At 36.0% G+C, this 16,812-nt stretch overlaps 1 protein-coding gene across 5 annotated transcripts in view; it reads right to left on the minus strand.

The window, feature by feature from the left end:
* LOC127873039 (uncharacterized) overlaps window positions 1-16,812 on the minus strand; it is an 87,764-nt gene that overhangs the window by 40,436 nt on the left and 30,516 nt on the right. For all 5 annotated transcript variants that reach the window (XM_052416598.1, XM_052416600.1, XM_052416597.1 and 2 more), the window contains 6 exons: window positions 15,544-15,623; window positions 12,144-12,257; window positions 7,321-7,598; window positions 5,069-5,108; window positions 4,173-4,258; window positions 813-849 (listed from right to left, as the gene is read on the minus strand). In XM_052416598.1, coding sequence (XP_052272558.1) covers window positions 813-849; window positions 4,173-4,258; window positions 5,069-5,108; window positions 7,321-7,598; window positions 12,144-12,257; window positions 15,544-15,623 — 635 coding nt within the window. The remainder of the gene's footprint in view (window positions 1-812; window positions 850-4,172; window positions 4,259-5,068; window positions 5,109-7,320; window positions 7,599-12,143; window positions 12,258-15,543; window positions 15,624-16,812) is intronic.

A 16,812-nucleotide genomic window follows, 5' to 3' on the forward strand; every position in this document is an offset into this window, starting at 1 on the left:
GTCCCAATGACCTTGTTTATTCATCTTAATTTGAAAATCATTTAGGGTCATCCTTTTTTTCAGCCTTACCAGCATACTAGTTTATATCATCCTAAGAATTCTCTAGATATTATGTCGAAGCCAAATGACCTTGATATTTAGTCTGTTGATCTCAAATCAATAGTCATCTTTCTTTCCTACCAATAAACCAGCCAAGCAATTATAGGTTATCATATGTAAAAGCATTCTCTAGATATCCTTCAGAAACCAATTTCTTGATACTAGCTCATGTGAACTTGATCTAAAATTAAAATGAGTGTTCATTTCCTCCCTTGTAACCACTATAACAATTTAAATGGTCATAGTGTTGTTAATGCAAAACCTAACATAGGAATATCTTCTTTATGGACAGGTTTATAATTTTGTTGTATACTATACCTGTTACAATCTTTACCAAATATAGGCTTTCTGATTGAGAGAAATGCATATCCACATAACAAATCAGCATTATTCTCTTACTGGTGTCCAATTTTCAGAAAATAACAGTTGAGAGTGGATATAAAAAAAGAAATACAAGTTTTATTCTAGTTAATTGTTCAAAGAGTATAAATCAGTATTGTGGATAAATATGTCATATCACAATGGAGGCCCCATCACAGTATTACACATGCAACTTAACTAATACAGTAATGATATGGTTTGGAGAAATTAAATAGCATAACATTCCAAATGAAAAGACAAACAAATGAAATAAAGTACTTAGCTTAAAGACCTTGCATTAACAGCTCATACAAAATATGCCCTATACAAACAATAGTGTCATGTACAAGTACCTTGTTTTGGAGAAGCACCTTCATTGCTGGGAATGTTCTAAAACAAGAAGAACAAGAATATCAGTGAAACTGATGGATGCTCCCCGATGATGAGCTTTGTCAATCTATGTGTTAATAACCACCTAAAAGAATCTTTTATTAGCCTCGTTGACCTTCACCTTGACCCCAGTGACCTCAAACCTCATCAAAAGGTAGAGGTCTATGCAAGGTACCTACATGCCAAATATGAAAGATCGGTAAAGTATTGAAGGCGCTATGAGAAACTGTAAAAAAAGTGTGACGGAAATCTATTATTAGCCTCGGTGACCTTGACCTTGAACCCAGTGACCTCAAACCTCATCAAAAGGTAGAGGTCCATGCAAGGTAACAACATGCCAAATATGAAAGAGATCGGTAAAGTATTGAAGGCGCTATGAGAAACTGTAACAAAAGTGTGACAGAAAATCTATTTTTAGCCTCGGTGACCTTGACCTTGAACCCAGTGACCTCAAACCTCATCAACAGGTAGAGGTCCATGCAAGGTACCTACGTGCCAAATATGAAAGAGGTCGGTATAGTATTGCAGGCGCTACGAGAAACTCTAAAAAGTGTGACAGAAAATCTATTATTAGCCTCGGTGACCTTGACCCCAGTGACCTCAAACGTCATCAAAAGGTAGAGGTCCATGCAAGGTACCTACATGCCAAATATGAAAGAGATCGGTAAAGTATTAAAGGTGCTATGCGAAACTGTAACAAAAGTGTGACGGAAAATCTATTATTATTAGCCTTGGTGACCTTGACCTTGAACCCAGTGACTTCAAACCTCATCAAAAGGTCGAGGTCCATGCAAGGTACCTACATGCCAAATATGAAAGATATTGGTAAAGTATTGAATGCGCTATGAGAAACTGTTAAAAAAGTGTGACGGAAAATCTATTATTATTAGCCTTGGTGACCTTGACCTTGAACCCAGTGACCTCAAACTTCATCAAAAGGTAGAGGTCCATGCAAGGTACCTACATGCCAAATATGAGAGATTGGTAAAGTATTGAAGGCGCTATGAGAAACGGTAACAAAAGTGTGACGGAAGTAAGGAAGGAAGGACAAACTGGCAACTATATGCTTCGCCGAAATTTTATTTCGGGGAGCAAAATAAAATATTATGTGCTTTATCCTAAAACAAACTACATCTCAATGACAATCTGTGTTTGACATGTACACTTTTTATTCAAACTATGTTCCAATTATGCAATAAATAAAATGTTTAGATATGATGCCATAGGCCCTAGGTCACTCACCTGAGACGTTGTGTTTACTGAAAACTTCAGATGAACTTTTGTAATGTTTCCAAAACAGTTTTTTAACTTGGCAAAGATTTAATTAGACCTAATGTTCAGAGAAAGTTTAATATTGATTGGACAAAACTTGCAACTTCTAGAGTGTTTACAATGTTTCACTTCAGCCATTTAAAGATTTTTTCAACAGAATGCAACCATTTCTAACATGGCTGAGATATAATAAAAAAAGCCCCTCCAAGGGGCATCTGATTTTGACACAAAAGAAACCAGCCAATTAGTTGAATTGATATCCCCCACCAAATAAAGTTTGTTTATGGATGGGTGCAAATCCCTTGATATATTATGGCATAATAGAACAAGAGCTGTCTCCAAAAGATGACATATGCCCCCGATAAACGCTTTGATAGAAATTATGAGCATTTTTCGAAACCTAAACGCATTTTTCGAAACTTAAACGCGAACCCTAAGTTCAAGGTCAAGGGGGTCAAAACTTGTGTGCGTATGAAAAGACCTTGTTCATATACACATGCATACCAAATATGAATATTACATCTGAAGCAACATAGAAATTATGAGCATTTTTCGAAACCTAAACGCTAAGTGTGACGGACAGACAGACGGACAGTGTGATCACTATATGCTCTCCTTCTGGGGCATAAAAAATGTAAGTGTAGGGTAATTGGTTTTATGTATTGCAATTCTCCTTATTGATATCTATACACCCATGCAGTTTCATAGTGAAATCTTTTAGCGTATCTGAGATATAGCACTAGCAAGAGATGCGTTTGTCAGAAACACAATGCCCCCTACTGCGCCGCTTTGATTGATTTACTTTAGTTTTTGATTATATCCCTTTCAAAAATATTACTTCCTTTGTAAAAATGATCTGTACATGCCAAATGATAAATAGAAATTATCTCCCTTTAAAGCTTGTTTCTGCCCTTGTATTTGTTTTTTTGACCTTTGACCTTGATGGATGACCTTGACCTTTCACCACTCAAAATGTGCAGCTACATGAGATACACATGAATGCAAAATATCAAGTTTCTATCTTCAATATTGCAAAAGTTATGGCCAATGTTAAAGTTTTTGGACGGACGGACAGACAGACAGTTCAAATGCTTGATGCCACCCTACAGGGGGCATAAAAAGTTACACAATACAAAAAACAACAAACGGCAATAATTCTTATTTTAAAAAGTGTAGGGCTATGGTTCTTGTGCATGGCACTTTCATAATTGATATCAATACACCCATGAAGTTTCAAGTTGAAGTCTTGTATTGTATCCAAGATAAAGCCCTTAAAAGTTAAATCACAATAAAACAACAAAGGGCAATTAATCTTATTTAAGAAAGTGCATGGTTTTATTTCGTGTGCATGGCACTTCTCCTCATTGATATCTATACACCCATGGAGTTTCATGTTGATATCTTATATAGTTTCTGAGATATAATCATGAACAGTTTTGTGAACGACGGACGGAATGACAGACGGAAAGATGGACGGCAGACAGATGGACAAAGCCAATCTATATCCCTCCGCCTTTGGATGAAGATAAAAACTTAGAGGCCAGTTTGACCCCATGGAAATTATTTGTACAAACTTTGTAAAGGACCATTACAAAATGTTACATTCCAAATATCAAAACTCTGGGACTTGTAGTTTCAGAGAAGATTGTTTATTGAAGTAATTTTCAGTAAAAGTCTGTATAAATAATGTGACCACTAGTGTGGGGCTAGTTTTGACCACTGGGCCATGATTTGATCAAACGTTTAAAAAGGCTACACAACGAATATTAAACCTGTTACCCTGATTGTTTCTGAGAAGATTTTTGGTTTTGGTTTCCATTTCTAAAATCTGTTTGGAGCTGTTGTAAACTACTTTTAAAGTGTACTGAACCATTTGAACAACTTTGAAAAAGGGTCATCAAGATTCATTCTTCTGATGTTTCATAAATATCTGCTAAGCAGTTGGAACAGAATGCTGTTTGACGCTGCATGAATGACCACAGAAGAAAAGCTCACCCTGTTCACATGAACAGGAGAGCTAAAAAGTAAAATGTAATAACAATCGCTCATACTTGAAATGATCCCTTTGATGATGCCAAGTCCCTTAGAAGAGGTGGTGTAGGACATTCTGTTATCTTCGTTTTATCAATAATGTCATCTGCAAAGTCCAAAACTAGAAATGTCACATAAGTATAAAATAGACTGCATCAATACAGCTTTATTTTACAAAACTATATGGCAGCCATTTGAAAGAAATAAACCAAGAGAATCATCTTCAACCTCATGCTCCAACCAAAACCTGTCAGTAGAAGTATAAACTAATTATTTATGAGGGTCGAATAAATAACAAATGAAATGAGGTAAACACTGAAGATATATATCTGAGTTATAGATAAATCTCATTAGCTCAGTTTAATCTCCTTGAGTGTAAAAATTGTACAATATGGACAGATACAAGAATGGTTTAGCTTTGAGTGTCCACCACTGAGTCTATAAATTAAATATACCATACTGTTACAGATGCCTTGGAGTCCCCTGTATACCTGATACAGTGCTCAAGCTAAGATTTGAAAATGGCAGGGTGCTTTTTTGTTAAAAAGGGTACCTTAGTGAATGCCAATATATTTTCCCTTTCAGTGAAGCATATTTTCAATCAAGCATTTATTATATGTATACTTCATATAACATTTATTTTAATTCATTTTAATGATAAAACTAGTATACTGTAAAAATAAAAACTTTTAAAACTTTAAATAAAATTTGTTGCATATTAATGTGATGAGATAAAATAAGGAATAATCGGGGGAATGATAGGGATTGGGGAAGATTGGGACCTTGGGGCAGCAGGATGCTGTGCCGTTATGTTAAGGCATAGCTGGAGCATTGTATTTTTATATACCACAACATGCCATGTGGGGTGAAAAACAAAAATGGTGGAATGTCTACAACTGCGTTACAAATCACCTACCAATATTATGCGCCCCACCTGATGTAATTCGAGGATCACTCTGAAATGGAAAACAATACAGCTATGGTAAATGGACTTGTTTACACTGTTTGTGTCTGTAAATTCCATCATTAACTTTGTTATTTGACAAAATGATAACCTAAAGGCAACTGAAAAAGCTAAAATATTGAATGCAATAAAACATGCAAACTAAATGAATTATAATGTTGTGACTTAAACAGCTACAAACACCTACACAAATCATGCTTTTTAAAAAACCACTTGTGCAGAACTAATTGACGTTGATTTTAAGCCATTGTGTTGAGTCATGAGTTTTGGACATAAAATTACATTCATTTTTCATGAAAATCCTACAGAAAGGAGATTCGATTCAGATACAAAATAAATGAAGGATAAACTATTAACCATCAAGTGTGACCTTCACCTTGAGCCAGCCTTAACTAACGTATGTGTTCTACACATCGTCGTTAACTCAGATTTAACCATGTTAAATGAAAATCCTTCAACCTGTAAAGGAAGTTTGGAGCAAACATAAAAATGGAGGCTCAAAACTTAGACCTTGAAGCACAACCTTGACTTTGAGCCCAAATATCTTACTCATGCCTTCTGCACATCGTCTCAATGACCTCAATCTTTAGACCATGAACTACTGACTTCGTGTTTTTTTAAAAAGGTCTACCATGACTGACTCTTGCCTTCTGCACAATTCTCAATTGCCTTAACATTGTACACACGATTCCAGAAAATCCTTCAAAAGGGCAATGGTGAGCAGACATGAGGATAGAAGCTTAAACCTTTGACCTTTAAGTTCAATCTTGACCATAAGCTGGTGTGACTGACCCCTGTCTTCTGCACATCCTCTCAATGCTTTTAATATTTGAGACAAGTTTTATGAAAATCTGTCAAAGGGTATAAGGGATAAGGGATGGCAAGATAGCATGATGGACTGACTACAGAATCACTGTCAAAGGGTATAAGGGATAAGGGGATTGCAAGATAGCATGATGGACTGACTACAGAATCACTGTCAAAGGGTATAAAGGATAAGGGGATTGCAAGATAGCATGATGGACTGACTACAGAATCACTGTCAAATGGTATAAGGGATAAGGGGATGGCAAGATAGCATGATGGACTGACTACAGAATCACTGTCAAAGGGTATAAGGGATAAGGGGATGGCAAGATAGCATGATGGACTGACTACACAATCACTACATGATTGAGGCTTTGTGGCTGAGTTTTACGAAAGTAAATGTTCTGGGCAAATATAATGATGTTCAAAAGCTTTTTATGAACAAGAGGGCCTATTATTTTTGGGAAGAGGATTTTTCTACTCTATTAAGAATATGATCTCCTTTTGAATCTCAAAGGAACAAAAAATGATGAACCAGTTTTTGAACTTACACTTGCAGACTATAAATCTTGACATGTAGGCATTTATAAAAAGTATGCATACATTTGTTTCAACCAAGCTTAAGTAATTTTTATTTAGTTTAAGATCAAGACTTTCGTTTTTCATTTATTTTTCAATCATAGCAAAATGTTGGTCTCATAAAAACCTGAAATAACATGCTAATTCCCAAAAAAGTGCTGTATGCACATATAAGAGTTTCATCAACCTTTGTTTAGTACTTTCTTAAGTGACCTAGCCTCAATATTTTAGTTTTAAATTTTTTCTGCAATCAAAGCAACCCCAATTTTTTTCTAATAAAAAAACTGAAACATGCTTTTTCCCTACATTGCCCTCTATTCACATACCAAGTTTTATCAACCTAGCAAATTACTTGAGTTATTGCAGGATCAAGATTTGTCAGATGGACTTTGAGAGTTATGGTACTTCCATTAAGACATTTAGGCAAAACTTCCCGGCCCCACTGGCAGCCATATTTTCAATGGACCAGAACCACTTTCCTACTCTGCCAATATATAGCCAGGACAAACAACATGGGCAAGATACATGATGACTTTTAAAAAATATCACTAATTTTTTTCTTAAAATTGATTTTTTGACCCCAGGAGACCTAGTTTATTTGTGACCCCCATACTGGCTGATTTCGTTATGACACATGTTCAGACCCTGTTATATGAGGATTGGGCAAAAAATGTGGCCTTTGAAATGTTCAAATGGTAAATGCTGACTAAAGACTAAGCAGCACATACTGCATGACACAACTGATAAAAGGTGATCACAAAAGCTCTCATTCAGCAGGTTGTGCTCTGTCAAGCTGAAAATAGATACAAGTAACATACCTGATATAAATGAAAATGTGTTTCACCACCAATGATTTCGATTTTATCACCATTTATGTTTGTTTCCGTCGTTTTGTGAACAGTTTTAGTGTTTTTTTCAAGTGTTTGAGAGTCTGATTTTTTACTATCTGTACGAGTTCCCATTTCCAAATTTTCATCTGTATTATTTTTATTTTGTGATCTTCCTTCCTCCTCTTTCTTCTCTCTCATCCATTTTTTTAACCATCTTCCTCCATTCTTTTTTCTCTGTCTCTTCCATGTTTTGAAACAACAGTAACCTAAATTAGAAAGAAAATAACTAAGAGGTCTATAATTGTCCTGAAGCGCTTATCTCAGTTAAAGGTACACAAATTGTCAAAGACTTGACAATGTGATCCAGATTTCAAAGAGCAAATCAAGCCTCTTTTCCTGAACATCCACAGAGTTAATTTGACTTTCCGGACTGAATGAAAATATGTTCAATACAATTTAAACATTTGATGACATGTTTTTTGTCTTTGCAACAAAATAATTAACATATAGGATATTTCCTTAGTAACAAGCCGATGCTAAGAAGGCTAACACTGATTAATTTATATCTTTCCTATCAATTTGTTCAGTCATAACTTTTATAGGAAAAAATAAACATTTGTTTTAATGTTAATATTAATCATTAAAGAAATATTTTTTAACCCTTTCCCACTAAGAAGCAAAGTGAAGATGGCTATGTGTAAACAGCATAAAACCAGAACAGCCTGCGAGTAACTCGCATTCTGTTCAGGTTTTATGCTGTTTGCTGCTCATCAGTATCTAAGGGTTGGAAATGACGCCTTTAAAACGTGAATTTAGTAATAAAGGTCTTTAAATAAATTTAACTTTCTATGGGACTACAAATATGTCAAAATAAGTATCTAAGTGGTGAAGGGTTAAAACTAACAAGAGATTGCCAAGCAATATGGTCCCCTACCGGTGAAACTCCACCATTGTCAGTAAATTTTTTTTTAATTTTTTTTACATTTGTTGCCATAGCAACCACAATTTTTGATGTAGAAACAAAATGAATTGACGTGCATAATCTCCATATTGCGATCTGTCCATGTTTCAAGTTTCATGAAACAAGAGGGCCTGAAAGGCCCAAAGTCGCTAACCTGAGATAACAAGAAATTATTGGGACAAATCTTCTGACCAAGTTTCACGAAGATTGGAAAATAAATGTGGCCTCTAGAGTGTTAACAAGGTTTACTATAGCCATTTAAGGAAAAATGCCCCGCCGCCTGGCAGCCATGTTTTTCAACCAACCGGCATCATTTTTGAACTCGTCCAAGATATTATTGGGATGAATCTTCTGACCAAGTTTCATGAAGATCGGACAGTAGATGTGGCCTCTAGAGTGTTAACAAGGTTTTATTATAGCCATATAAGGAGAATAGCCCGGCCTCCGTGGTGGCCATGTTTTTCAACCAACCGGCATCATTTTTGAACTCGTCCAAGATATTATTGGGATGAATCTTCTGACCGAGTTTCATGAAGATTGGACTATAAATGTGGCCTCTAGAGTGTTAACAAGATTTTACTATAGCCTTATATAGCCATATAAGGAAAAATGCCCCGCCCCTTGGCGGCCATGTTTTTTAAGCAAACGTAACCATTTTCGAACTCATCCAAGATATCATTAAGACAAATCTTCTGACCATATTTCATCAAGATTGGCCAATAAATGTGGCCCCTAGAGTGTTAACAAGGTTTTACTAAAGCCATATAAGGAAAACTGCCCCGCCCCCTGGCGGCCATGTTTTTCAACCAACCGGCATCATTTTCGAACTCGTCAAAGATATTATTGGGATTAATCTTCTGACCAAGTTTCATGAAGATTGGACAATAAATGTGGCCTCTAGAGTGTTAACAAGATTTTACTATAAGCATATATAGCCATATAAGGAAAAATGCCCCGCCCCTTGGCAGCCATGTTTTTCAAGCAAAGGTTACCATTTTTGAACTCATCCAAGATATCAGTGGGACAAATCTTCTGAGCAAGTTTCATGAAGATCGGAAAATAAATGTGGCCTCTAGAGTGTTAACAAGGTTTTACTATAGCCATATAAGGAAAAATGCCCCACCCCCTGGCGGCCATGTTTTTCAACCAACCGGCATCATTTTCGAACTCGTCCAAGATATTATTGGGATGAATCTTCTGACCAAGTTTTATGAAGATCAGACAATAAATGTGGTCTTTAGAGTGTTAACAAGATTTTACTAATGCCCTGCCCCTTGGCAGCCATGTTTTTCAAGCAAACGTAACCATTTTCGAACTCATCCAAGATATCATTGAAACCAATCTTCTGACCAAATTTCATGAAGATTGGACAATAAATGTGGCCTCTAGAGAGTTAACAAGGCAAATGTTGACGCCGCACAACAGACAACGGACGACGGACAAAAAGGGATCACAAAAGCTCACCATAAGCATGTTGTGCTCAGGTGAGCTAAAAATATGAAGAACTTTTTAAGTTATCGCAGGATCCAGAAAAGTGTGACGGACAGACTGACACACGGAGCGCAAACCATAAGTCCCCTCCGGTTTCACCGGTAGGGGACAATAAACACCAAACTGTTTAAAACAGAATTTTTTTAATAATTTGCATATTCACAACACGTGCAGCAAATTTTGATTATTTTTTATCAAAAGCATATTTCTCCAACACAAAATCTAAAATTCATGCGTTTTGATCCTAAAATCAACATTTTTTTGTACAAATTTTCTAAATAACAAGACTATTGCCAAGCAATAAAAGTCCCCTACGGTAGCTATTTTAGAGAGATTTAGAGACTTTTAAAGTTATTGCAGGATCCACCATTTTCAGAAATATTTCTAGTCTATTTGTTGCCATAGCAACCAGAATTCTTGATGTGGGAACAAAATGAAATGACATGCACATCACCATATTGCCATCTGTCCTTTTTTCAAGTTTCACGAGCAAATATGAAGTACTTTTAAAGTTATCGCAGGATCCAGAAAAGTGTGACAGACTGACAGACACACAGAGCGCAATCCATAAGTCCCCTCCAGAGACTTTTATTGCTTGGCTATAGTCTTGTTCATCCTATTTCATATCCCACAATGTTGTATTTCTTGTATTTATGAACACTACTATTTCCCACATGGATTTCAAAATCTGGAAACAACTTTCTTTACTTCAAGAATAATATTATTGCCGGCTGGCATCATGTCAGTTAAAAGCAAATTCAATAGAAAATGTTGTCAAAGATGACACAGGAAATGACTTATGATATTTGGCAAGTGAGGTTATTGTTTGTTGCACAACACAAACGTGATGTACAGTAAAGGCACACAATCTGGACAAAATTAGATTTCTGAATGTCAGATTATACAGAGAATTATTGTGAGTGAAAACAAGATTTATTTGAGATTTATTAGACATTGCAAAATGATGCATTGCGATATAGTAAATCTGCAGTGTATACACATTTCTAAGGGAATAATGGCTTCTTTAACAAATATTTAAAATAAAGTCACCAAACTTTGCATACGGGGTCATTTTTATATTGGGAATACAATACATATTTTACGTTTTTGTACCCTCTGGTGGACTTTTTTTCCAAATGACATTTTTACCTCCAAATTTCAAATAAAAAAGTGTGTGCCCGTTAGGCATTGATACAACGCTATTCTGGCTTCTAAATTGCAAAAAAATCTTTTTGTAATCATAAATTTTCATGATAGCTTCCTTTTTTTATTCCAGAAAACTACACCCTATAATCTTACAGACTGAAGGGGCTGTTGTCGAAACAACAAAAAGTTGGTAACAGCAGATATAAATGGGGTAGCAACAGTTTTAACAAGAAAATAAAATGTTTGAATAAAATATACAAACATTTCTTAGTCTGTGTTTGTGCACTTCTTCATTGGCCGCTTACATTGGGCTGTTAAAGGTAGATGTCAATGAGATGTTTTTTGCAGGTATTGGTAGGTGTGAACAGGGACTTCTTAGTGCTTTGCAGTTTGGTCCAGGTTGTTGCAATGGCGCCTTCATTGTGCATCACATTCATGCCTGTGTAGTGCGACAAACCAAAGCCCCACTTGTCCAACATAATAGATGAACAGTTTTTACGTCAATACTGACATATCTAAACAACTGTAGCCCTGTCTGCCATGCGCCACGAAGTTTTATTCAGCATTCAAATTTAAAGCCCATGCTTTCCCGGGGAAGAATGACATGATGTACATGAATTCTAATTTTCGCATGCTTTACACCAAATGCATGTGGACTGTTAATCTGTTGCTAGAAAATTACAAAATTGTCAGAAAAGTATAGTGCTATGCAACCCATGCTCCTCATCATAATGACGCTTCCTCTTTTGAATGCTTAATTAAGCTTTCCAATGACCCAGATTATTGGATTGCGCAATAGTAAAATGTTTGCCATTTTCGGTCCGTTTGGTAGTTTTATTGGCTTAAAGTATTTTTTTCTCCATTTTTGCATTTCAAAAACAGCCTCACATGGCGGTGGGCTATACATGGGAAAATACGGTATTTTGGGAAATTCTTTCAAAATTCAGCAAGTTGAAAGCTTATAAAGTTCAAACCTCACTAAAGGCTGGTCAAGGAAAAATTATTTGGGCATAGTATTTTGTTTACCTTGCCATAAGATACAACCATATCAAATCAAAAAGAGGTAATATGTTTTGTTTAATACATGTTTATACTTAATTGCCACGCATAAACAAAAGTAGAAACACATTTTCAAATTTAAACTATCAGCACTACATCATAGTACAGCACTACATAATAGTATAGAAAGCCGGAAAAAAATCACTGTTTTTACCTGCAATAACAACACCAACGCTTACGACAACAACACCTATTACTTTGATAAAGGTGTGCAGATATTCATATTTCTTATCACCTTCAAACGTTTGTGTTGCTGGTGGAGATGTAGCTGAAAAGTACAAGATATGGAGATAAACAACATTTGTCCCCAAATTATATATGAATGTTCATTACAATTTGTGGGTTTTTTAGTTACAGTTTACACTATGTTTTTCACACTATGTTCTCAGTAGATCTAGAAAGTTCAACTTGATATCTTAAACTGACATAGAATTATAGAGTGCACACAAAAATAAAAAAGTGCAACTACTAAAAAAAGGGTTATGGCTCTAAGAGAGATGTGGTTCTGTGCTTAAATACCTCTATCAGTATAATAAGTTTCATTTTAATCCCTTAAATACTTTTAGAATCAACCTCCATCAAAGAAGTAAGACATACTGACGGATACACCACGTGATTACTACATGCCTACCTTCAGGGGGATAAAAAGTTACCAAAATTACCCACAGTTGAAAAATTTTATTTTAAGGACTGTTCCTTACATATACAATCTCTGGGAATTGTAGTCTTCAAGATGTTTTGTTTGGTTTTCACTTTTTAATAATCTTTTTTAAGCTCACATGTCCTACAAATACAGCAGACTGGAGTTTTATCTGCATGCATCTCTAAAAGAGTATTACCCAAGAAACACTCCTGTATGTGAGGGTTCATGAAAATTTGAGCAGTGTTTAAGAGCAGAAGTGTTTAACTTGATGACAGACACAAATGATGACATTGGTGAGCAAAAAAGGAAGACTGCAGGAGAAGCTGATAATTAAAACTAGAGTTTGCTTTGAAACAAGTCTCCCACAGTCCCAACTAATCAGCACAAGAAGAAATTTGACAAATATTATGCGTTTTGCAATTAATTTTTAAAGTAAAATTACAGTAATAGTAATAAAAGTGCATTAAAATAAGGATCTTTTTTTGTGTGTTTCTAATTCTATTATTAAGTATTTAGTCTAAGAATGGCTTGGTGAATATGGGGTCAATTCATCACCTAAATACCTTAATTTCATCTTTGACCATAAATTTTAACCTAAGGACCAAGTTTGTCAGCACTAAGTTTTATCATAACAAGGGCTGTTTGTAAAACATGCATGCCCCCCATATGGGCTGTAAGTTTTAGAGGCAGCCATTGTCTGAATACGTTTTTTGTCACTGACATTGACCTTCGACCTAGTGACCTGAAAATCAATAGGGGTCATCTGCCAGTCATGATCAATCTTCCTATGAAGTTTCATGATCCTAGGCCGAATTTTTCTTCAGTTATCATCAGGAAACCATTTTACTGTTTCGAGTCATTGTGACCTTGACCTTTGACCTAGTGACCTGAAAATTAATAGGTGTCATCTGCCAGTCATGATCAATGTACCTATGAAGTTTCATGATCCTAGGCGTAAGCATTCTTGAGTTATCATCCGGAAACCATTTCACTATTTCAAGTCACTGTGACCTTGACCTTTGACCTAGTGACCTGAAAACCGATAGGGGTCATCTGCCAATCATGATCAATGTACCTATGAAGTTTCATGATCCTAGGCGTAAGCATTCTTGAGTTATTATCAGGAAACCATTTTCTGTTTCGAGTCACTGTGACCGTGACCTTTGACCTAGTGACCTGAAAATCAATAGGGGTCATCTGCCAGTCATGATCAATGTACCTATGAAGTTTCATTATCCTAGGCATAAGCGTTCTTGAGTTATCATCCGGAAACCATTTTACTATTTCGGGTCACCGTGACCTTGACCTAGTGACCTGAAAATCAATAGGGGTCATCTGCCAGTCATGATCAATGTACCTATGAAGTTTCATGATCCTAGGCCTTAGCGTTCTTGAATTATCATCCGGAAACCATTTTACTATTTCGGGTCACCGTGACCTTGACCTTTGACCTAGTGACCTGAAAATTAATAGGGGTTATCTGCGAGTCATGATCAATGTACCTATAAAGTTTCATTATCCTAGGCATAAGCGTTCTTGAATTATCATCCGGAAACCATTTTACTATTTCGGGTCACCGTGACCTTGACCTAGTGACCTGAAAATCAATAGGGGTCATCTGCCAGTCATGATCAATGTACCTATGAAGTTTCATGATCCTAGGCATATGCGTTCTTGAGTTATCATCCGAAAACCATTTTACTATTTCGGGTCACCGTGACCTTGAACTTTGACCTAGTGACCTGAAAATCAATAGGGCTTATCTGCGAGTCATGATCAATATATCTATAAAGTTTCATTATCCTAGGCATAAGCGTTCTTGAGTTATCATCCGGAAACCATTTTACTATTTCGGGTCACCGTGACCTTGACCTTTGACCTAGTGACCTGAAAATCAATAGGGGTCATCTGCGAGTCATGATCAATGTACCTATGAAGTTTCATGATCCTAGGCCTAAGCGTTCTTGAGTTATCATCCGGAAACCATCTGGTGGACAGACGGACGGACATACTGACGGACCGACACGTGCAAAACAATATACCCTCTCTTCTTCGAAGGGGGGCATAAATATCACTCTCAGCAATGAATCGGATCTGCTTAACAGTTGAAAAAGCAATTCAAACTGTTTCAGCATGCAGATCACTTTTGACTTGTTAATTGAAATCCATAAATGGTGGACCAAGATACCAATTTGACCTTTGACATTGTGTCTAGGGACCTAGGTCTTGACATATATAGAACAATCTGATCATGTTTTATTATGGTGACCAAGTTACGCTTCCATGTGACCCAAATATAAACTTGACTTCAACATTATCATGATCAACATTTTAACCAAGTTTCATAAGTATCTAGTCATAAATATGGCTTTTTCAGTTATAACAAGGTTCTATATGTTTGAGGTGGTAACCTTGATTTTGGGCATAAGCATCCCTGTTTCAAATTTAGCCTTAATAGTGTCAAGAGTAACATTCTGACTGAGTTTCATCAACATGGAGTCGCACATGTAGCTTCTATAATGGTAACCTTAGGGTTTTTCTTAGATTTGCTCTGGTTACCTAGTTTTTAGACAGGTGATAAAAATGTTAAGTTGGCCTAATATTTTCCAAATATATATTGTAACCAAATTTCTAAAGATTTAGGTTAAAATCTGGCTTCTTGAGTAGAATAGACACCTGATACATACTGATCACAATAGCTAACCATGAGCACTTTGTCAAAATCCATAAATGCTGAACAAATTTATCCTTAGGGCAAATATTTCCCATCACCAGCCCGTCTGCTCTAGTTTTCCCATAATACCGCTGTTTCTCAAAATGAGGTATACAAATTGTTTGAGATGATTTAAAATGACCACCCTCCAACTTTTGTTTTTCTGAAACGATTGCCATATAAAAACAATAGTATTACCTAGTGTGCTATCCTTTTCCTGTTGTGATGATAGGACAATGTTTGTTGTTCCATTTGTTGTTGTAAATATTGTTGGTGGTCTGTAATAAATATTACAATTTTATATCAAACAGTGAAAATAATCATTCTACACCAAAGAAAAAATAACATACTTTTCACTGAGAATTTTCTTTTCAAATAATGTTCCATAAATACTTAAGATAAACAAGATGTGTTTGAGAAACACAATGTCCCCCTATATGATGCTGACCTTGTAGGATGACCTTGACCTTGACCCTTCACCACTCAAAATGTGCAGCTCCTTGAGATACACACGCATTTCAAATATAAAATTCCTAGCTTCAATATTGCAGAAGTGACATTACATGCGCAATTTTGACCCATATACTTGACCTTGAAGGATGACCTTGACCTTTCACCACTCAAAATGTGCAGCTCCATGAGATACACATGCATGCCAAATATCAAGTTGCTATCTTCAATATTGCAAAAGTATTCATAAAACAAGCGATTTGGGCCACATATATTTGACCTCTGACCTTGAAGGATGACCTTGACCTTTCACCACTCAAAATGTGCAGCTCCATGAGATACACATGCATGCCAAATATCAAGTTGCTATCTTCAATATTGCAAAAGTATTCATAAAATAAGCGATTTGGGCCACATATATTTGATCTCTGACCTTGAAGGATGACCATGACCTTGACCTTTCACCACTCAAAATGTGCAGCTCCATCAGATACACATGCATGCCAAATATCAAGTTGCTATCTTCAATATTGCAAAAGTATTCATAAAATGAGCGATTTTGGCCACCTATATTTGACCTCTGACCTTGAAGGATGACCTTGACCTTGACCTTTCACCACTCAAAATGTGCAGCTTCATGAGATACACGTGCATGCCAAATATGAAGTTGCTATCTTCAATATAGCAAAAGTTATTGCAAAATGTTAAAGTTGGCGCAAACAGACAAACCAACAGACCAACCAACAGGCAGGGCAAAAGCAATATGTCCCCCACTACTATAGTGGGGGACATAAAAATCTTGTGCATGTAAACTTAAATCCAATTTAGCAATTTTGCTTTAATTGAGAAGTAGACATGGAGAATCTGCTGAAAACATAATATATTTGCATGATGAAAGAGGCCTTTGGTTGCTCACCTGAGCCTCAAAGTAACTGAAATGTTTGGACAGCAAATACATTCTAAGCCATTTCCATCATGAATAGGAAAAAAAATGAGACTAATTGAGTATTTACATTG

This window comes from Dreissena polymorpha, chromosome 3, assembly GCF_020536995.1.
Source record: "Dreissena polymorpha isolate Duluth1 chromosome 3, UMN_Dpol_1.0, whole genome shotgun sequence".
NCBI lineage: Eukaryota > Metazoa > Mollusca > Bivalvia > Myida > Dreissenidae > Dreissena > Dreissena polymorpha.